The following is a 22,303-nucleotide window of genomic DNA, read 5'->3' as shown; positions in this document are numbered from 1 at the left end:
GCCCTCAGGAATGGCCTTTGCAGTGAGCTTTAGAAGCTGCCTGCTGTGTTCAGACAGGTTTGTTCATGTTTCACAGAGGACAAGAGCTATAGCATAACTACTGTGTGCTGACTTACTGTAATGTAAATTAGTATTACTCCATTTGGTGTTAAATAATTGTATAAAACCTTTAATATCCATCATCAGATGGAATTACGAAATTGCCCTTAGGCCCAGATCCTCAACCGTATTAAAAGCCTAAATAGTGGGAGGATCTGGCAAGTCAACTACACTGTTAAATATGAAAAAAGGAACCATACTAGAAGTCTGTACAGTTTACTACCTTATCTAAAATAAATGGTGTATTAAAGCCTGGCATAGTCTTAACATTACCTATTTATTTTAGAAAGTGCTGTTTTATTTTGCTGTAGTGGGAGGAGTATTGAAATTTGTCTTTAAAAGATGAAATGCAGTAGATCTTGCATTTGTCTGCTAGCACTACCTCCATGGTTTTTCATTGCCCTTTAAAAAAAAAAAAGGCCTTAAAATGTTTGACAAACGTGGATGTAAATATTGTGATTCTGTTGTGACAGTTCCTGCTAGTTCTTGTTTGCAGTAGTGGTTTAAAATTAAAGCAGGTGAATGGTTTTGCATTGCTGCCTGTCCTGTTGTTTTATCCAGAATGGTTTCCAAGCTGCTGTGATGAAAGCAGGCATTGTTCTAGTGGGGTAGTTACTATCTGTACCAGTTTATAGTGTGGATAGAGGAAAGGAATTGCCACTGCTTTTACTGTTGATAAGCTTCAGCTATTTCTGGGTATTTTTGTGAGGGACACAAGTTGAATCTCAGCTCCATCTAACTGTTCCTAAGCAGATACTCCACGGGCTGTTGCCATCCCTTCAGAAGTTCTGCACTGCCCTGGCTCACTGCTGCACAGGATGATTGTGCTCAGTGGAAGCAAAACAAAAGGTACCAAAGTGTGGCTGTAGGGTCTGCTATAATGGGTAATGCTTATGGTGTTCAAAAAATCTCAACTCAGTAACAGGAGCTCCTCAGCTCTGGCAGCAGGGACAGGAAGAGCTGGCACTAAATGCCTGGCATTATCTTGAGAGTGCCATTAAACCCCTCACCTTCAGGTGGAGTCTGTGGGGATGAGACTTAGGAACTGGAGTGATGTGTCAGACAGAAAGTCATCCTTTAACTTTTCTGGGGAGCAGCTCCCTGGTTTGCCATGCTGGAAACTTTCTTAGTAGTCCTTAATTCTCTTCTAAAAAAACGCAGATTTGTTTTGTCCATGTGTAAACAGACTGTGCTGGAATTCCGAGCATGTCAGTGCTCTCGCAGTGCAGGATTGTTTCTCCTTCTGTTTGGTAAAGGATTTTTCCCTCCTGGTTTGATCAAAAGCAAAGCAGCAGCACAGAGTTACCAGGCCGGGGTTTTACCCAGGGGGAAATTTCTTTGCACTTCTTCCCTGCACATTTCTCATGAGGCAGAACACGTTCTGAGACCAGGGCTGTTGTCTGTAGTCTTGGAACATACCTGTGAGTGACTAAGTACAGCTCCTAAAATAATGACACAGAAGCAGGTTTTATTTTATCATTTTATTAGATTAAATCTTTTGCCAAACTGGTAAAATCTTTTGTAAAATAGGTGTTGAAATTCCTACTGAATTGATTATAATCAGTGCTGTTATATTCCAGGTAAATCAGCTTTGTTATCTACAAAAATGAAAGCAAAGCTAACTCTTTACTTTTGATTTTTAGGCAGCTTCTAGAACAGGCTGTTGTGACTGGTACAGTTTGTTTTTCATAAGCACTTGGGGTTTGTTTCAGAACCAGTGAACAAGAGAAGGATGTCACAACACCCAGGATTTGCTTGTGGGGCTGACCCTGGAGTAAACAATGCCAAGGGCCCAGATCACACACTGCAGTGCAGTTCTCACTGAGGTTCAAGGGGAGATTCAAGACAAAGCAATCAAAGGACAGGGAGGCTGCCAGACTTCTTGAACCATACATTGTTCACTCTGAATAACGATTCAGAATTTTCTTGGCATTGTTCAAATGGGTTTAATTTCCACAGGTGAACCTCCAAGCATCGGCATCCCAGACCCAAGTGGGTTTGTAGTGGGTAGGAATGAAGGACCTGTACTCCGCCCCTCCAAAACATTACTGGGGTTTTTCATGCACGCTCCACCCCCCCTGCTGCTGCAGGGACAGCTGTGCAGATGGGAACTGATGTGTTCTCTCCCTTCCTACACAACAATTCCTGTATTTCAGTTCTGGCATTGCTTCCTGCATTGGAAAATGGAACAAACTAGAACCAAGTGCTGAAAGAACTTCCTAACTTCGTTTATTAGGCCACAGTGCTTCTCTTAGATGCCCTAAGTGTATTTTTTTAGATTCCAAAAACCTTAATTTCCCCAGATATTGCTGCTCCTTAGCATATCATTATTCATTATTATTACAGATATTTTGTAAATAAGTAAACTTGCACTAAATCAGTTTGCTTTTTGTAACAACCCCACCTACGAGCCTCTCCTGCACACGTTATTCCCTCTTTAGGGATGTGACCAGCTGCTGCCGTGTACATACCTAGGTGCCAGACAGGCTAAAGAATTCTCATACTTAAATCCATCAGGAAATGAGATTCAAGATTCTTTGCTGATGAAAAGCAGCACATGTCCCTTAAGTGCAGTTTCAGGTTGGTAACTGCAGCAGCATCTTCCTTTTGATGGCACTGACACCCCCATTCAAACCGATTTAGCTCATAGTTGTACCTGATACCTAAATGTAGCTGAAAGAGATCGAGAACTATGGAACTGGAGAGAGAAGTAACCTCAGCCTGTCTGCCTAAAGTTTGCTATTCAAGTGCTCCAGCCTGGCCTTGACTGCAAAGCCGCCGTCGAAGGCTGCATTCAGCACCTCGTCCAGGCAGGCGGCCAGCACGAAGGTCAGGTCCTGCCGCACGTGCGCCGCAATCTCCTCCAGATCCTTCTCGTTCCTCTGAGGAATGATGATTCTCTTCAGTCCAGCTCGGTGTGCTGCCAGCACTTTGTCTTTAATTCCCCCAACCTAAGCAGGAGAAGAAATACATGTATAAAAAAATGAACTAATAAAATAATCATCGTAATATCACATCAGGAGTTAAACTTTGATGAAAGGTTCTGCCTCCCTCAGTCACTTAGGAAAGCAATTAAAAGTGCAGTCGGAGTTGTAGCTCATAATGTGCTTAATGAGGGAAATACGTTAATATGCTACAGTATTCTTTCTGTAACAGCAAGTAACAAGAGAAAAATTAATTTAGGAGTGCAGGTACAAGAGAATCAATAGTGGAAAAGTCATTGCTTTTCAGGAATTTAACCAAAGTGGCCTTTGCTCTGTTTTTTTAATATCATGTGCTGAAATCCTGCACCTGCATTAGAACAGAAGATTTTTCAGATAAAGGCAGTGTTAGATTTAGGGAAAAAAGAGTCCTAAGGAAGCAATGTCCCATGAAAAATAACTTGAGCTGTACAACAAAATATGCACAGCAAAGCAAACCTGTGTTCCAGGAGTGGAGAGGCACTGCTCCACTGAGGCTCCTGGTTGAGTTGCTAATAAGATGCAAATGGATAAATTAGCTTTTCTTACAGCTGTAGCTTTTTCCCCCAAACTCCTTTCTATTCCTAAAGACCATCTTAGAGCACAAACTTGTAATTTTACAATGCTTTAGAGGACAGGAAGGGTCTGTATTACAGTACAAAGGGCAAAGCCCAGGGCTGCTGTGACACGGGGCAGGAGCGAACCGTGATCCTCACACGACCCACGGGTCCGGGCAGTGCTGCACACCCAGCAGCAAGGGCAGCCCCTGGCACAGCCCTGGCAATTCAGTCACTGATCCCAGCAGGATTCCAGACTAGCTCGGGGAAGGAGGAAAATGTGGTTTAATATTTACAGGCACCTTATCTGTGCACACAGATTGAGCAGCAGGCACAGTCGGGACAGGCTGGCTGCAGGGCTAAGCTGGCTCCCACCAGCGTCACTGCAGGGTGCTCCAGAGCCCTGGACTACGGCCTGTCCTGTCAGTCTCTGCCCCCAGAGCCTCCCAGGCCACCGCCTGCCATGGCACCTCTGGTTCTGCCTTGCCTGCAGGAAACAAAATCCTGTCCCTGATTTCCAGCTTCATCCTCCTCCTGTCCATCATTTGGTATGAGATGATAACTCCCATATTGGCTTCAGCACCCGTGCCAGGCTCTACTGACACTAAACTAAACTCTGTTTGTTGGAAGGCCTTCTTTGCCTTCATGCTTTGAGAAAGCTTTATGGAAACCCCATTTGGCTGAGCTACATACAAGGACCAACATTTAAGAGAAACCTAAAAGCAGATCCATGGATTCAGGAGTAACCTGTACGCAGTTACTGTGAGAGCTTTAGGACACAACTTTTCAAAGACACCAGAAGCAGTTCTGTACCAACAGTCTGAGGAAGCACATTTAGAAACTGCAGTGCAGACTCAGAGCCATCTTGCATTTTAAGATTTGAGGTTTCCTTTCTAAGTAGACATTTTAACATATTTTCCCAAAAAGCCACATGAAAGCTGGCTTTAGTTTGAAAGGCAAAGCAGAGGAGTGGAGCAGTCCTGCAGCAGACTGGGCTCTTCCAACTGCACCAGCAGAGGCTGCATTGCTGCTAAGGAATGATCCAGCAAGGCTCTGGCTCCACTCTTTTCTAAGTGGCTATAAATAGATTTTATATCCAAAATAGGGAGACTTAATACAACTTAGCTCTTTTCTCCAATGATGCTTACTGGAAGAACAAGGCCTCTTAGTGTAATTTCTCCTGTCATGGCTACATCTGAGCACACCAGCCGCCCACTGAAGAGTGAAGCAAGGCACGTTACTATGGTAACACCAGCAGATGGTCCATCTTTTGTGACAGCTCCAGCTGGGAAGTGCAGATGGATGTCAGTGTTGTCAAGGAGATCAAAACTTCCAGAAGCTTAAGGAAAAAAAGAATGGTTTGAATGTTAAAAATCTAAACCCATTTTGTTCCTGGTTTTCATTCTAAAAGCCCACCAAGAACTAAAAGCCTTGGCACTATTTACTAACAGTAGGCTGAAAAAAACAACACAATATTGCAGAGGCCCTAGGACAAAACAACAAAGAGAAATCCCAATGAGCTTTCCTACATCCAGATTCCTAGAAAAAACTGTAACATGATAACCAATAAGCTTGGCATTTGCACGCATTGAGAAATTGACAGTAGGGATTAATGTGGAAATCAAGGAATTTCCACATAGAATTTTTATGTCCCAAACCATCAACGTCAACGTTCAGAGAACACTCCACAAAAACTCACAATTAAAATAAAGTGGAACTCTTATTTATGTCCTTTCACCTGTAATGGAGTACATGCAGTGTAAACCAGAGAGGTAAACATGCACACAGGTAATGTCTGCAGCATTTCACACATTAATTACATTTTGGTTTTTAACTTATCTAAACTTCCACAAAGAGTGACAGGTACTGGTCAATTATTTGCCTAACAGCAGATGATCAGTCTAGAAAGCACATTTCTGCAAGTCCTGGGAGGTTCAGACAAGAAAATAGTTAAAACATTCTTGTCCAGAGCCCTATTGCACCGCAGTTCCACAGCTGCCATACAACCCAACATTCTCAAAATACTAAAACTACGAAAACCTTTTAACAGAACCTGTCAGAGAAAAGCTACAGACTTCCATATCTGTCTCCATCATGAAAATACTGCTGGAAAGCTTGTGTAAAAATGAGTCAGAGGCGGTGTCTGCCACAACCCAGGAGAAGCAGCTTGGCACTGAGGCTGCCCACAACCTTCCAGGCTAGGGCAGGGAGACACAACTCATGTTCTGCCAGGCCACAACCACCTTGGCTCGGCAGCAGCTGGGAAAGAACTACACAAAGGCACGCTGGAGCTGATCTCCAGGGTAGCAGTGACGGCTGAAACCCTTTCTCTGTTACATGTCCACAGAGAGTAACTGCCAGGGTCACTCAGCAGCGTGCCCCAGCAGGCTGTAGGGCTGCAATTCCCTGCTGCCCACCGTTGGTGAGCTGGTATCTCTTGGCGTTGCTGCGCAGCCAGCTGATGGCCAGGTGAGCCGACTCCTTCATGACGTCCCCCAGCTGCCCGGTCAGCGTGAGCTGGCCCTCCCCGTCCATCCTGCTGGCTTCCACAAACATGATCTCCCCTCCCAGCGGTGTCCAGGCCAGGCCGATGGCCACCCCGGGCTGGTTGAGGCGCTCAGACACCTGAAGGGAAACACAGGAACTGGATTAGGAAACAGCCATTAAAAATTGCAAAAACAACTCAATAGCTGGCTTTGAAACAACTGTACCCATCAAAACACTAAAGTTAAGCCAAGTGTCTGATCTCTTATATTTTAATCTCTTATTTAATGCAGCAGTAGTTCTGGGTATGTGTAAACACTAATTATACAACAGGAGCTGTATGTGGCAGCTTAGCTTAAGGCAATGGCAAACATCTAGGTGTGTCATTCTTGAAACCTTCCCTGCCCCCAAAAACACCATAAGAATCTTTCTCCTCAAAGGACTTCAAGTATTCAGTCTATCCTGACTGAACGTTTATGTGACTTAGCCCAGCTGCTGGAGTGTGTTTGCCCTGACTGTTACTCCTGTGACAAAGCCAGTTTTGCTCCCCAGTGCTCCCTAAAAGCCTTTTTAAAGGTGGTGGCACTGCCTGAGCTGTGGCCAGCCAAGCCCTCGAGGTTGTTCCCTGCAGACATTTACAAACACTTTGGAACAGCAGAAACATGAATGGGTTCCCAGGCCAGGCAGAGGGGACACGAGACAGAGTCCCTTTAGGAGCTACAAGCAGCCAAGCAATCAGCAGCCACACTGTCAGCCAAAGCCAAGGAAGCCACACAGCCCCTCCTGGCTCTCCTGGGGCTCTCCCTTACCTGTGCACTGGCATCAGCATCCTGCCATTTGCTCTCATTAGCATGATTCAGCTAAGAAGGCTCTTTCTTCTTCTAACATTTAAGAAAATTGTACAGAACTGTGTGTTTCACTTTTATGGTATCAAAATACCTCACCAAGCATTCTCATCCTTGCTAACATCAGTTTCTGTATCTGTTCCCTGTGTGTTATTAGTTACGGTGATTTACTCTGATTATTTTAGTAACTGCTTAGTAGCTCAGGTTAACCAAGTCAGTTCATCCTGCTCACACTGAAGTCCAACAATGCTGGAACATTCCCCTTTGCACTGGAGATAATGCTATTTTGGCAAACCATCCTGGTTTCAAACATTACAGGTGCGATGAACAAAATTAACTGTCCACACCCTCTCTCAGCCCAAAGCAGCCATCAACAAAGTTTGTTGATTTGGGGGTTTTCTTTCAGTTTTTTTAGACTGTACTCTGGATCAACTGAAAACAGTTTAAAGACTGTCTGAGAGCTCAGGGACAGAACACAGCAAATGGGACAACAAACCAAAACCCAAATGGTTCTACAGACTCATCAATTAGCACAGGCTCCCTCTATCCTCAGACTGGGCAGGTACCTCTTCCTACTTTCACAAGTCAGTTGAGATTTGATAAGAGAAACTGGCTGTGCAGTAGGTGTTCGTCACCTTTGGACCATTGTTCCTTGCATTATCTGGTGTCTCCAAAGCCAAGCAACCTCTCCTGCTGTCCTGCAGAGAGACTGGACCACCCTGCTGCAACCTCCTCAGCTGAGCCTTCACTGAGCCTGCTGACAGGCACACGTGGCAAATGCCCTGGCAGCTTTGAGATCTGGCTGCAGAAAAGCCCCTTGGAAATCCCCAAACAGCCAGAGCCACAGAGCCCCCAACACTCAGGAAAGCACACTGGGCTACATGAGACACCCACAAAGTGTTACAGAGAGCCCCACAAGACTGAATCGCTCCTGGCACCTCTGAATAATTTCTTCTCACCAAAACTCAGATGAATTTGAATTAGAATAAATCCTTTCTTACACTTTCTAAACAACCTCAATTAAAAATGACCATTCAAATCAGCTGATGGCAGGTGATGTCTGTCAGATGATGAAGATGCCACTGACCAATGGAGTCTTGGGGTTGAAAATTTTTGTAGATGAGACCAAACCAGCTGTGATTTAGCCGTACCCCAAGTAAATGAACATACTGTCAGATGAATTTTAGCTGCCTGGATGTTGCAAAATTTAAGACTTAACATTCAGCAGTCATTTATTTTAGAGTATTTCAGGTTATCATCTGCAGTTTTGGAGCTACACCAAATCAGTGTAATGGACAAGAAGTGGTAAGTTCCTGATTCACAATGGGAAGGCAAGAATCAGTTCAGTCACTTGCTGGCCTTTAACACATTTGTTTTCCTTCCACAGGTTCTCCCAGCCTGACTGTACCAACTTTTTTTCTTCTCTTCTGATTCATTCCTTGGCAAATCACTGCTGGCAAAGCACATTAACAGTGGCTTCCCTCTGAGGGAGAAGGATTTCCCAGAAATATCACCACAAGACCGATAGCTGTTAGATAAAAATGCCAATCTAAACCTGTACTTTGGGCAGGTTTTGCTTTTGAAAGACACCCTGATTTTTTTCACTGATTAGAACCATGCATGTCCCATGAAACAGAGCCATTCTTTTATGGCATCTGCACTTTCATTCCCTGGAACAGGCCATTTCCCTGACCTGCAGCTTCTGTCCCTTCAACTTCACTTAACTTATGAGGATATACACCAATCCTCATGGGCCTTCCTGTGGTGCCAACAACCTTTGTTACACAAGCAGAATTAGGGGTTGAAAGAAAAAAAAAAAGCTAAAAAATCCCCAAAACACCAACTATAATCCAAGCCAAAAATACAAATAGTTTGTTATAAACCCACTGGATATGTCAGAAAGCCTTTCCCCCAGAAGTGTGCTGTGCTGAAACATTTCATTAAATCTTCTGCACTTTAAACTGTTGATATTATTCTTTCAAAGCCTCACTATGTCATTTATTCCAACATTTGTTCTGTAGGGAGACACATAAGATGATTTATTTGTGATAAATGAATTAATCCAGCAAGTAGGAGCTGAATATTCTGTCACGTCTTCCTGCTGGAAGAGCTGTGCAGGCAATAACCAAGCAGTGCCCTGGAAAGGTAAAAGATGAATCCCTGGGTCAGCAATTCCCTGGAGGACAACAGATCAATTAAGCCATGTCAGGTTTCAGTTCCATTTGCTCTGCCTCATGCAGGTACTGACACAGTGGCTGCCTCCATCGTGCCTTTGTTTCAGCTGCTGATAAATGACAAAATGCAGGCCCAGGGTGAAGCTCTCAAGGCAGACCCAGAGAGGAGACCCAGCCTGTGACTACAGAGCAGAACCCACAGCAGCCAAGCTCAGAGCAGAAACTCTGCTCCTCCAAAGAACCCTGGGGGGACTTGAGAAAATTCTAAGGAATAACACATTAGTTGGGAAAATTCCTTAACATAGGAGTTATGTTGTTATCTGAGCATTTTACGTGGAAAAAAACCAAAGTGTGTACTGAAAAATATTCACTCAATCAATACAGCAAATAGTACACAAAAAGAAATCCTGGACTGCTTGGGGAACTGAACTGTGTGGATTCATCTCTACTTCTATTTATGCACTAAATTTGCCTTCTAAATATGGAAATGTTAAAAAAAACCTTTTGAAACCGAAGGCACAAGCTTCAATCAGTCTTATTTCAGTTTAGAGGCCAGCAGATCCATTAAATGCTTATCTGCAAATCTATGGCATCTATTGTAGACCCCTCGACAAATAAACAAAAAACCCACAGAAGATAAACCTCAGCTAGCACTCCTGTATTTTTACACTTCAAATTAAGAAACACACTTTAATTACTTAATCCTACAGGAAAAAGACAAAATAGCAGAAATTATTTTCCAACACAGCCACACTACCAAATTTAAATGAAAAATCAACTCCAGAAACAAAACTGACACCAGATGGAACACCTAAGAAAAGTCCCATATCAGCACTGAATTCTTACATTTGTGTGATCTTCCTGTTGGGTACAGAGGCTTCTGAGAGTTGGAAAGAACAAATATAAGTTGCTGACAATTCAGTCATTTGGCTAAAGAGTAAATTCTTCTAATTTCTGAAAGTAAAAAAATAGATCACCAAAGAACCCATGTGAATGCCCACAGCCCAGAGTGCCCAAGCACTGGCCTGTTGGTCATTTATCTCCCTTGCCTCCCTCTCTCCCCCTGTTCCCATCACCATCCTCTGTCACAAGCAATGCCACTGTCTCCTTTCAGATTGTTTCCTCATTTCTTCTGTCTCTTCCTTAAGAATCTCCTCCATGATAAAATCTTCATATCCAAAAGCCTCAGTTCAGGTCTAAAAACTGATTCATTCCTTAACAATAATTCATTTTCTCCTGCTATCCCAATCACCTTGCCCCCTTTTTGTTCTTCAAGTCTCACTGGAAGTCTCTGGTCCTCTGATTTAGGAGAAAATAATTGTAAGAGGAAAGTTCTCAGCAACAGAGAACAACTGCACTGTCACGGGTGAAATGAGAATCCCAAACTAACAAACTACTTTAAGTGATGGCATTTCCATAGAACAGAGCAAAATACAGATGGGGGAAAGCAAAAAATCTGAAATATGCCTATTGAGGAGCAGAGCTGGAGGTGCCTGACTGATCATAAAACATTTTAATAGCTAAGAGTCACATTAACCTAAAGAATGTCTGAGAACTTCTGGTGCAAACTGAGGTGGTTTTAATACCCAAAAATGCTGCCTGGCTTTAAGGAGGTATGAGGAACAGTCCTTAGCACAGCTGCTGGAGAGACAGGATTCCTGGGTTCTACTTTTGGCTTCTTTCCCAAGACCACCAAACATCCCCCAGACAAAAGCAAAATTGTTTCAAACTGAAAAAACACCACCACATTCTTCAGCACTGCTGCAGGAACCTTTGCTAACAGAAAAGTCAGGGCATTATGTCATTTACGCACCTTGAATTAAAAGAAAATCTTTTTTAAGTGAAAACACACATTGTGGACCATAAAGAAACACAGTGCTGCTATTAATGTGTTTTGAAGCTGTGAACATTGTATAGACTCAGTCAATAGCAATAATCATATCAGCCAGAAACAGCATCAAACAGAAACAAATGAGATGTTACCTCCATGTCATACATGGGGGGCCCCAGGATATCTTTCAGAGCATGGAAATCAATTAAAATTGGCATTTCAGGTGGCAGAGCTAGGTCAGCTGTGTCACTGATGGATTCTGGCTTGGCATCTTCTGTGACGTGTTCTTTGCAATCTAAGGGAAGAAAATCTAATTTAGGATTTGTAATGGTCTTTCCTAGACAGAGGAATTTTTTAAACATCGTGACAGAGAAAAATAAAACACGCAATGAAATGCTCAGTAAGTTCAGGAAAATGTGCTCAAACCATCTCTCACAAAAATCTTGTCAAATTAAAGATAATATGGCATGAAATGTAATTATTAAGACTAAATATGTTCTAACTCTTCATCAAAGATAAAATTAAATCTAGAGCACTGACAGAGATGCAACTCATCAGCTTAAGTGCATTTTAAACTAATTCAAATAGCAAAATACATTAGGTTCATTTAAGACTTCACATTTTTCACCAGATTTGTGCAAAAAACCAGTATTTCACAGAATCAGAATAGTTTGGGCTGTAAAGGACCTTAAAGCTGATCTTGCTTTAAGGTCTTGCAGGGACACCTTCCACCATCCCAGGTTGCTCCAGACCACGTCCAACCTGACCTTGGACACTTTCAAGGGATGGGGCAGCCACAGCTTCTCTGGGAGCCTGTGCCAGGGCCTGCCCACCCTTCCAGGGAAGGATTTATTCCTGCAAGAGGAGTCATGGGCAGTGTGGTGTAATAGAGAATGTGCAGCTGAACAGGGCAATCCTGACAGTGCAGGAACGCCTGTCTTTTCCTGAGTGTTTACAACTATGCCCCAGCACAGAGCACCTCTGGGGCAGCTCTTGCAGCACAGGCTCTGATGTGACACTTCTCATGTTGATCTTTGTCTTTTATGACTTTTATGGCTTTGCTTAATCATACAAGGGCTTGGGCTGGAAATCACCCTTAAAGATCATCAGCCCAACTCCCCACCACACACAGGGACACCTTCCACCTACTCAGGCTGCTTAACTCACAAAACTGACATCTCCTGTCTATTCAACAGGCAGCTCAGAACACAACACCTAGAGGCCTTGTTCAGTGGAAAAATCTCAATTTCAGTGTAACAACCTGTGGCTTTTGTCTTGAAATACTACACACACAAAGGGCTCTGTTCCTTTCTTTGTTGAAGGAGATATTGCTAAGGTGCCATGCTCAGTAACCAGTAGCAGCAAAAAATTCCTCCAAGGTCCAATTACCAGACATTTTCAGAAACACCTACAGGCATGACATACTCTTCAGGAGGGGCTATAAACCTCCAGCAGCCTGACACTTTTGAATGCAATATACTCAAGTGTCACCTAGGAGGGACCACACAATTAAAGCAACAGTTATGGGTTCAGAAGGGGGCTCTTCCCTTCCTTCACTCACAGCATGAGTGAATTTCTCACCTGTACAGTGGCTTCCTTAGCAGCATTGCCTTCAAATTTCTGTTTCCTCTTTTTACACAGAAGTGAACTGTAATGGGAACCATGTCAATGCCAAAGTCTCACACTCAGCCTGCAGAGGAGCTGTTTGCATGACTGAGCTCAAGAACTGGCAGCCCCTGGCAGGGACTGACACTGCACCGGTACCCAGGGACAGTGCAAGCAGGGAATCATTTCCCCACAGAATCTGATCCAGGTGCAAGAGGCTTTTCAGCATTTCTCAAGAGCCCAAAGCAGTGTTTTAGTGAAACATCTATCAGAGAAATGAAGAATGCTTGGACAATTCCAGCTGTTCCTAAGGCTCTGTGGCTCTCTCAGGGCAGTGCCTCCCTGCTCTGGGGCTGTCCTCCTGCACACACAGAGTGAAGACTTTTCTTCTCACCCCAAAGCCCAGCCTAACACACATCTGAGGTCTGTACTGCACAGCAATGTACACTGAGCTTCAGGACTCCTGCACCATCTTTTGGATCCAAATATGGGTTGTTCACTTTGAATTCTTTCTGATTTTAGTTTGAAAAGGAGCTTTCTGGTTCTTCTCTGCACATCAATGCATGCACAGTAACTGAAGATCCAAGAGTTCAAACGAGTACAGAAAAACACAAATCACTGATCTAATCTATTTACCATAACATGAAGAGGTGGTCAGTGGTGCAAAAGCAATTCTCAGAATGGGTGAATGAGGATGTCTCCTTTCACAAGATACAAACTATCCTTTTATTAATCCTGATACATAAAGACCTTTTTACAGATAATTTTGCGACTGTGCAATTCTCACTAATGCCTTGACAGAGCATCAAGGAAAACCTTCCACATCACTATTAACATGACAGCAGCAACTCAGCTTTCATTCAGGACTCCAATCTAATAGCTCTTATCCAATAGCCACTAATATTTGCATTGTACAACTCACTGCTCCATGGCTAAATCCCATTCCTTTACTGCAAACACTGCCTTAGTCAGATGCCTCCTTTTGTTCCAGCATGTCTCTCTGCTTTTGTTAAATTACTATTTTTGTACAAAATAAATTCAAAGACATAAATACTGGCAAGTCTAGGAAACATGACCCTGCATGCTATTCTTGCAATTCAGACTGCAAATTCAACACTATTTGATAATCTGAGATGCAATCCATATTTCAAAACAAAATTGAGTTTAAAACCAGCTGCTTTTGTTCTAAATCAAGATTTCACTGCCTAACAAACACAAATGTATTTATTTCACCTAGCTCTGTATACAGCAGAAAAGACAAACTCCTCAAACCAATCCGGGAATTTGAGGCCACCTGCCCCATTAAAAGAATCAGAAACTCTTTTCTTTGAGTTTATCTGATCTAATGAGTAGATCCCATTTTAGGATCCCTAACAATAACAAACTCCAGACTTTTTCTAAAAATGTTAAACTAAATTCTGGCATTATATAATTTTCTGTAAAAGCATACAGTGATGTACCAAAATGTAATTACAAACTGTAACTTTTTCTTTGACAGAAAAAGCCATCTTCGTTTATCATCTTTAAACAGGTGCTATGAGGAATCTATACAGACACAAGTAATTAAGATTTCCACTAACAATGACAAATGCATGTTCCCACCTACCCCAGACTAACAGCCATAAACCACAGAACAAGCTAAATGGCATATTTATCTAAAACAAGACACTTAAATTCAGGTCCAGAAACAGAACTTCTCATTAGGACAGCAGCTTAATCATCTTACAGTTTGAGACAAGTTGGCAAAATAAACTAAAAGGTCAAAAAGTGCCCTCAGCAGAGCTCCAAACTGCACTAGAGGAACTACCTGCTGCTCTGCTATTACATGTCTGCTTACACAAAAGCAGCATGGTATTCAGTTGTTTTAACATTTAAAAACTGAAATACTAAAAATGAACAACACATAGCCCTCCCCAAGTAACCAAAAATAAGTTCAAGAAACAACCAACCAAAAAAAGATTGTTTGTAAAATTTTCCAAGCAGAATCTGCAATTACTCAAAGATCACAATGTTCTTCAGGAATCTGTCTTTGCAAGTTCCCAAAATAAAACAAAGTCTCACATGTAAATAAAGGATTTGTAAGAAAATGGACTCCTAAGAAAACATACTGACAACAAACGATTAAAAGTATTTAAAGATTTTATCTTAATAGACATTTCATGGCACAAAGATTTAGAAAAATAAGACTATCTTCTACAGATGTAATGAAAATGAGGGAATACAGAAGTCTGAAACTTCCTCAATGTGTAACAGTTTCTCATCTCCTCATAGATCAGATTTAAATTAAACACTAGCAACACAAGTCTTAAACCCAAAGATTTCCAGCCATACTTACTGACCAAGACAGAAAAATAGAAGCCTAACATTTTAAGTAGTTTTTAACATGACACATACTGATTTGCTGAATTCCTACAAAGAGATACAAAAAATAGCATCAGCATGATGGACAAGGTTTCAAGTCTATGGGCAATTAAAGGGATAATAACATTCTTTCCTTCTCATCTGTCTGAGCAGCAGATGCTTCAGCACACAACAGACAGACTTAGAATTCTTTCAGCCCCTCCAAACTAAACCCCCCCCAAAACTGCATTTAGGTAGAGAAGGATGGGATTGCTTTTGCTGACAACAGTTCACATTCAAAGCCAGCCATAAGATGAAACTGCACCCTAAAAACAACATTCCACTGTCAAATCTTATGCACCAAGCTTTTAGGAAGTGTTTCTTTAGGAAGGGAACAATTTCCTGGGACCCTAATCCTGTTTGGACACACTTACATGCTTAAATTTAATGCTTTGCACATTTCTCCCCACAACATCAGAAAAGTTCTCTTTCACAAAATAATTACATTGCATCATTTGTGACCTACAACAACAATGTGTACTTGAAGCACTTGAATGTAAGGTGTTCATGCAGGAATATTTAGATAAATTAACATGGAAAAAATAACACTTTAAAAATTAATTTGTATTCGAGCCTAACTTCTGAGAACATTTATGCCTTTTTGACCTCCTACAGAGAAGTCATTGCAAGTAATTTTCAGAAATTTCAGAAAACGGCCCACACTGCAGCCTGCAGAGCTGGGAAGCTCTCCAAGGTCAGCAGAGCTCAGACCTGAGTACCTGCAGTCACACCACCCTGGGACTGATGCTCAGCAGATTTCATGTGTCAGTTCACATTGACCACTTTGGTCAAACTTGCATTTAATTTAAAACCAAGTGTTTCATCCACAAGGAGTGTAACAAGCTGATCTGTATTGCTGGGTTATGGAAATATTTAAGTATGTTCAAAGCCTTGGTTTCAACATAAACACAATCCTCATTTCATCACTTTCAGTTATGAAATATTACCTGTCCTAAATCTCCCTTCAGGTCTGAATTAGATAAATTGTTTTTCGCTCTGGGTTTCAACTGCTGTATCATGATATGATGCCTTAGTGTACAGTTGCTGCATTGTATTCTCAAGGCAGTTGTACTAAAATAGGAAGGAGAGTTTCACATATTTTTGTGACTCCTAGAATTTCTAGTAGTGTCAGAAGACTCGAGGAGTGTCTCATAAATCTTAGATAGTGTTTCAGTGAAATATCAGCCAGCATTGCTGCACACAGGGACTACTCTCCAGAAAGCTCTGAAAAATGCTAAAGTTCCCTGTGCAAACTCAACAACTGACACAAACCAACATTCCTGCACTCACCAACTTCTCCAGAAAGCTCAGGAATCAGAAAGCAAGGAAGGCACTACAAGCTGCCCATGCATTTCAGTGGTGCTTTTCTGGGAAGTGCTGAACCCAGGCTGAGAGAGTCTCCAGCTCTGCTAGGGCAGTGGCCTCCCTTCCCAGAGCTCACTGCCAAAACAGTGGCAAAAGCCTCATCTTTACAAAGCCTTGAAAACAGGTGCTCTCCCTGAAGGTAATAATCTGATTTAATCAATGTAATGGTGAAAAGCCTGTGCTTCTACCACCTAGTGTCCTTAACTCTTACTACAACCCACCAGCCAGAGGCACTCAGCTGAATAAACACAACAGGCACCATGGCAGGATTTGGCTATGCCCTGGAACAGGTATAAATTATGTTTCAGCAAGCAAGGCAAGCCTGCAGTCTGCCCTCTCCTAGTCACAACTCAAGGCATACCAATGCACTAAATGCAGAGTATCAGTCTCACATCAGTAACACACAAATGCAGGAAGCAAAAATGACTTCTAGGTATTTTTATAGAGATAAGGAAAAAAATTCAATAAATAATTCTAAATTAAACTATTAAGGGATGAGAATTTGATTAACTAATCTTCCAGAGTCATCATGATATGAAATAAAAATTCATCATCATGATGCACAACTGCACAAATGTCCACTAATCAAAAGGAGAAAAAATGCCAAAGAAATCAATTTAGACTACAAATCCCATTATTTGCATCAACTTGCAAGTATTTGGAGATATCTACAAGCTTTGTTTTGAACACTTAGTTGTTTCCAACAGACAGAATGAAAATAAAAGTCTTTTTTAAAAGAGTCCTACTCCTATACACTTCCAGCAAATGATACACTAAAAACACACCAGGGTGTAAGCACAGTATTGGTACAAAATCAAACCCACTTTTCAGACTGCACCATTCTGTACAAGTCTTTATAACGCAAAGTTTCACTGTAGAGACACCTGTCCCTCAGACTCCTTTATTAATACAGCTTTTTCTTATGGACAGTTTTCACTTAAGAAGTATAAAGGCAACTCTTCACAGCTCATTTCTTTCTTAACTCCAAACTGGGTCAACCAAAAATGCCAGCATTTTACTCCCTTTTGAAGCACTTGGGCTGCTATTTTCACTTAGCTTTGGTAAGTTGCAAGTCCAGAACTAATTTTAACAGTGTATAATTTTAACAGTGTAAATACCTCAGTTGCAAGCACAGTGCTAATTTTAACATGGTAAATAACTCTCTCACTGGATTGAGATGTCTAATACAGTTCCTTTTTGTTACTTGCCTTAATAATAAAATGTTTCTTCTTACAGTACCATGAGTAGTGCTCTGAACCTACCTCTTGTCTATTTTACCAGAATGCTTGAAGAGCAGAACAACATCTCTTTTTATTCAGCAGCTGCATTAGACCTCTGAAACATATTTTAGACACAGATACCTACTTCAAAAATGTGACTTGTCAAAATTACCATCCAGAAGGTGCAGTAGCCAGGACACCTGATACTGCCTGCTGCTGGTGAGCTGGGCCAGCATGGCCCAAAGGCTCAGCAGTCCAACCACGAAGAGAGCACAGAAGCACCAACAAGTCAGTGTTTGACTTCACAACGTCCATCAGAACACAGAAGGTGGAGAACACACAAATAATAAGGAAAGGAAAGCATTGGTAAATGTGTTAAAACCTCTGCCTTTTAATGTAGATGGGATGATTTAAATTGCAGGATCGTTCATGGATTCAGTCACTGCTACTGTGAGAGCTCACTGCCTTTAAGCCAAACCTTCAGAGAAAACCAGGCTGAACCTGCTTAAGCAAACACTGCCAAATTCAATATTCTTATGTTACAGATTTCACAGACATTACAGTGATCCCATTGATCCTCAACAAGGTAAAAGAATATTTAATTTTCAGAAGGGAAATACTGAGCTAGGGAAAAAAGGCAAGGTAAAGCTAAAAGACTGTCAAGAAACAGATTCTCAGAGATAAATTATGTAAGTTTTTACTGTGGGTAAAACTCTTCTTCAAACACCCTTCCCATTATTACCACTGCTGGTAAAAATATCCCTTTCCTTCCCTAGGATTTACTCTCTGAAAGGGGTGGGCACTGTTAAGACTTGTTTGCTGCCTGGTTTTAAAGGAACAGATAATGAGTCTCCTCATTTGTCCTCCTCCAATCCAGACCAGACCTATTCCAGCGGTACAAATGTTAGGTTTTTTCCACATCAACTACATTGTTGAATATTTCAGAACATCAAATCTACAGGGCCCTGTTTTGTATTTTAAATCTGTGAGTATCCTGGAGCAAAAGCAAGCAGCCACACTGCAGTTTTCAGTTTCCAGGATCCTCTGACACCAGTTGTTCTCTGACAGACTGGCAGAATTTCTTGTCACCTGAACTCATTTCAGTCTTCAACAAACAAACTAATGGAACACACAACACCCTGCTGGATAGATTTTATTAGACTAAGGTCTATCCACATTTTAGAAGTTCAACCTGAGGTTTGGAGTTTGTCCTTTCACATTTCTAATCAGACACCGAGGGCTCCTGCAGACATCCAGTGCTGCAACAAGCACTGTGGAGCTCCAACAGGAAATGGCTGAGTACAGCAACACCCTCCATCAGTACCTGGCTGGAACAAAAGCATCTACACCCTCCATGTATCTTTCACCACAGTGTGAACGTTCTTTTTTGTTAAAGAGAACACTCATGGGGAATGAAAAAGGGAGCAGTCACCTGTTGTGCACTGCACACAAACTGGATCATGAGCCTGACTTCATCCTTCCCTCTCCTATTTCCAGACTAGAAATAGACCTGCCTTTACTGGTGAAGCAGTTACCGGGGTATTTCTGCTGTTTGAGAGCTTTGTGTTCAGCTTTCTTTCAGTCTGTTTGATGACTGGAAATGATAAAACACTGTCTGTACACATGGGAAACAAGAGCAGACTAACCAAGGCTGTGGCGTTACCAAAGCTCCAAGAGACTTTGAATAAGCATGGTTTTAAAAGGCACATAAAACAATTCTAATTTCAGAGCCCTCCAAGCAGACAATGTTTTTAGTGTACAACAAAATAACCAGATTGAGTTCTGAGCTAGTAGGAACTACAGCCATGCTTAGAGAAGAAGTGAAAGATTTGCATAAAAAAACCTAGGAAGACATACACAAATCATAACTGCATCCTTAAGACATAAAACAGATGCACTGAACTTGTCAATTACCAACTCAGCAGGCTGAAACAACTCAAGTTATGTCCTAAGTCATAATTCAGCACTAAAACTGTACATAATAATAATGTCACACTATCTGCCAAGCTTTTGAAAACAAGAGTCCTTAAAGAATAAAACAGGATAAAAAGTTGCTACATTAGCTTCCTAGTGACTACATTAGAAGTTCCTTTTTTAAGAAAACATGCCAAAGATACACACCTTCTCCTTCCCCCACCTCAGCACGATCTGGCTTTGCTTCTTTGTGCTGCCCTTCCGCCACTTTCACAGCCACTGCTCTGCAAATGGCTCCCAGCTTCCGATCCAGGGCTCGCACTCCTGCCTCCCTCGTGTACCTGTGAGAAACAACAGCTGTGCTGGGCTGGGCTTTGCAAGACAGAGTTATTTCAGTGGAAACACACTCCTCACTAAACACACAGCCACAGAAAATCACATGAGAAATGTACCAAAACCTTGGACTACTCTAGTACATAGGAAAAAAAATATGTTTTTATCAAAGTAATTGTGCTTGCTGATAAAATTGTAGATAAATTACTGAGTGAGAAGACATGACTAACAGCTGGTGCCAAACCTTCATGAAATGCTAAGCAATGTCCATAGCACTGAGCTCTTCTTGGATGCATAAAAATTAGAAGGAAGAACTATTTTAAAACTTAAAATATATAGCTCACTGGAAGCTGAGGAACTGCCTGTAAAAGAATATTTTGTTTTAGTCTATGAACTAAAAAGAAGCACCAGCCAGTAACACTACACAAAACAGCCAAAACACTGGTCATAATATACTTAATTCATTGAATCCCAGTACACTTTTTCCATTGGAAATGAGCTAGTTTCAAGTTCAAAAGATGTTTTGATCAATACATTTGCTGTCATGTCTAACAAAAACCCCAGTTCTAATGAAGAGAAGCTATTTAAAAACCCTGTATTTTAATTTTTTTAACCTAATTCAAAACCTAAACAAATGTACCTATCAAGTCACAAGGAAAAAAAAGGAAGTGTAATTTCCATTTTTTGTATGAAAATGATAGAAATACAACTTGGTTCTTTAAACTGCATGTTGTCTGCTGCCAAGGCCATGGCTTCACACAGTGCAGCCACACCAGCCTCAGGTGCTCCTGTTTATTCACAGGGCCTTGGCAATTGTGTCAGCACAACTGACTGTGAGCCACACCTGGAGACCAAGAGCAAGGAATTCTCTATAGAAAGGATGTTCCCTAAAGAAGACAAGAGCTAGGGAAAGAGCAATTCCATAAGCTACCAACTGTTGAACTGCTGAAGCTATTAAGGACAATACATATTAAGTATTACCATTTCATAAACTGATTTATAAAAGAAGGTATTTAAACTGAAAGCAATGAACAGATTTACCTGGTAATTATGCCCAAAGTGGTTACTTGGGGAATCTGTATTTGCTGTGGAGTCAGACCATGTAGTTCAAGCTGTTTAGGAATCAAGTGTCTATGTGCAATTTCAATTTTTTCTTCTTGTGTGTATCCTTCAAATAAAAAAAAGGCACGTATTTATTAATGATCTTTTTGCTTAGATACTACAATATAATCAAATCTTTTATCTTTTACAATTCTACCTGATTGATTTTAAGAAAAAATCTCCCCCAGCCATAATTTACAAGGCTGTTGGTATGATCCTTTGTGGCTATTCATAACTTCATGCAAACAGGAAGAGAATTTTAGTGTTTTAAAGACCACTTTCTCCACCAGAATTTTAAAAAGATTCATCGGCCAACTGACCATTAGAATACAGATGAATCAGTGAAGGAAAATATCATTACAGAATGTATCCATGTATCACCACAGACCTGGAACTGAGTTCACCTGAGTGCAATTCTAAATACTATTCTTGTGACAGAGGCCACAGCAGAGGCATCCTGCCTTGTCCCTTTTCATGACCCCAGCCATGCACTCCAGACTCCCGGCAGGCTTTCCTTTTTATCCATCATTTCAGCAAGAACACCCCAAACTTGTTTAAGGATCTGCAATAGCCATGTAATGAAGGCACTGCAGTGTTACCTGGCACCTGGATAACCTCCATTCTGTCCAGCAGGGCGGGTGGGATTGTAGCTGTAGTGTTGGCTGTAGCTATGAAAAGCACTTGGGACAGGTCAAAGGCTACGTTTAGGTAGTGATCGGTGAAACTGTGATTTTGTTCTGGATCCAAGACCTGAACAAGAGTGAACATAAAAGTCACACAATTGTTCACTCAGAAGTAAATAAAATATGCATATTTTTATTATATTCCATTTGGATCTGTCAAATCTGACTTTACAGGAATAAAATACGTTATGGATATCCCTAAATCCCGGCCTTGCTGGGAGTACTCTGTGACTACATGTTACATCACATGTACAGTTCAAAAAGCCATTTCCTCATGAGTTGTTCTTTGCCCTTTTCTAGAGGTGCTGCAGCATTTCTCCAGCCATTAAGTACCTCTCCTAAGCTGCATCTCCATGACCTTTCACACATGGTAGAGTGGCCCTTCAAGGACTCACAGCAACCTTGGAAAAGCAGCCCATGTGGTCCCACGGAACAAGGAGAATTCTCCCGAGTAATCCCTGACTCCAACCCTCCTCTGCTGCTGGCAGCTCTTCTTACTTGAAGCTTACTTCTCGCTCTCACACCAGCCTGTGAGAATCTCTTTTGTGAGACCAAGAGGAAAAACACAATCCCAGCCTTAGCTGCTGTCACAAAATCACCTGCCCCACTCTTCCTGCTTTGTCCAGCCTTTATTACTAAAGGAGGAGTACAAGTTCTTATTGTCCATGACATCCCAGGCAAGCTCTGACCCTTGGTGAGCCCTGGCCTTCCCAACACAATCATTTTTCTTTT

At 41.7% G+C, this 22,303-nt stretch overlaps 1 protein-coding gene across 1 annotated transcript in view; it reads right to left on the bottom strand.

The window, feature by feature from the left end:
- Nucleotides 1-1,565: 1,565 nt before the first annotated feature.
- The window catches only part of LONP2 (lon peptidase 2, peroxisomal), a 37,573-nt gene continuing 16,835 nt past the window's right edge, over nt 1,566-22,303 (bottom strand). Inside the window, exons 9-15 of the mRNA XM_068202604.1 lie at nt 21,488-21,638; nt 20,829-20,955; nt 19,662-19,795; nt 11,103-11,245; nt 6,034-6,241; nt 4,765-4,955; nt 1,566-3,050 (exon numbers count right to left, since the gene is read on the bottom strand). Of these exons, the coding sequence (XP_068058705.1) occupies nt 2,829-3,050; nt 4,765-4,955; nt 6,034-6,241; nt 11,103-11,245; nt 19,662-19,795; nt 20,829-20,955; nt 21,488-21,638 (1,176 nt within the window). The 3' untranslated portion in view covers nt 1,566-2,828. The remainder of the gene's footprint in view (nt 3,051-4,764; nt 4,956-6,033; nt 6,242-11,102; nt 11,246-19,661; nt 19,796-20,828; nt 20,956-21,487; nt 21,639-22,303) is intronic.

The sequence above is a fragment of the Anomalospiza imberbis genome, chromosome 12, assembly GCF_031753505.1.
Source record: "Anomalospiza imberbis isolate Cuckoo-Finch-1a 21T00152 chromosome 12, ASM3175350v1, whole genome shotgun sequence".
Taxonomy (NCBI): domain Eukaryota; kingdom Metazoa; phylum Chordata; class Aves; order Passeriformes; family Viduidae; genus Anomalospiza; species Anomalospiza imberbis.
The sequence above is the reverse complement of the archived record's forward strand: the minus strand, read 5'-3'. Positions and strand labels throughout refer to the sequence as shown.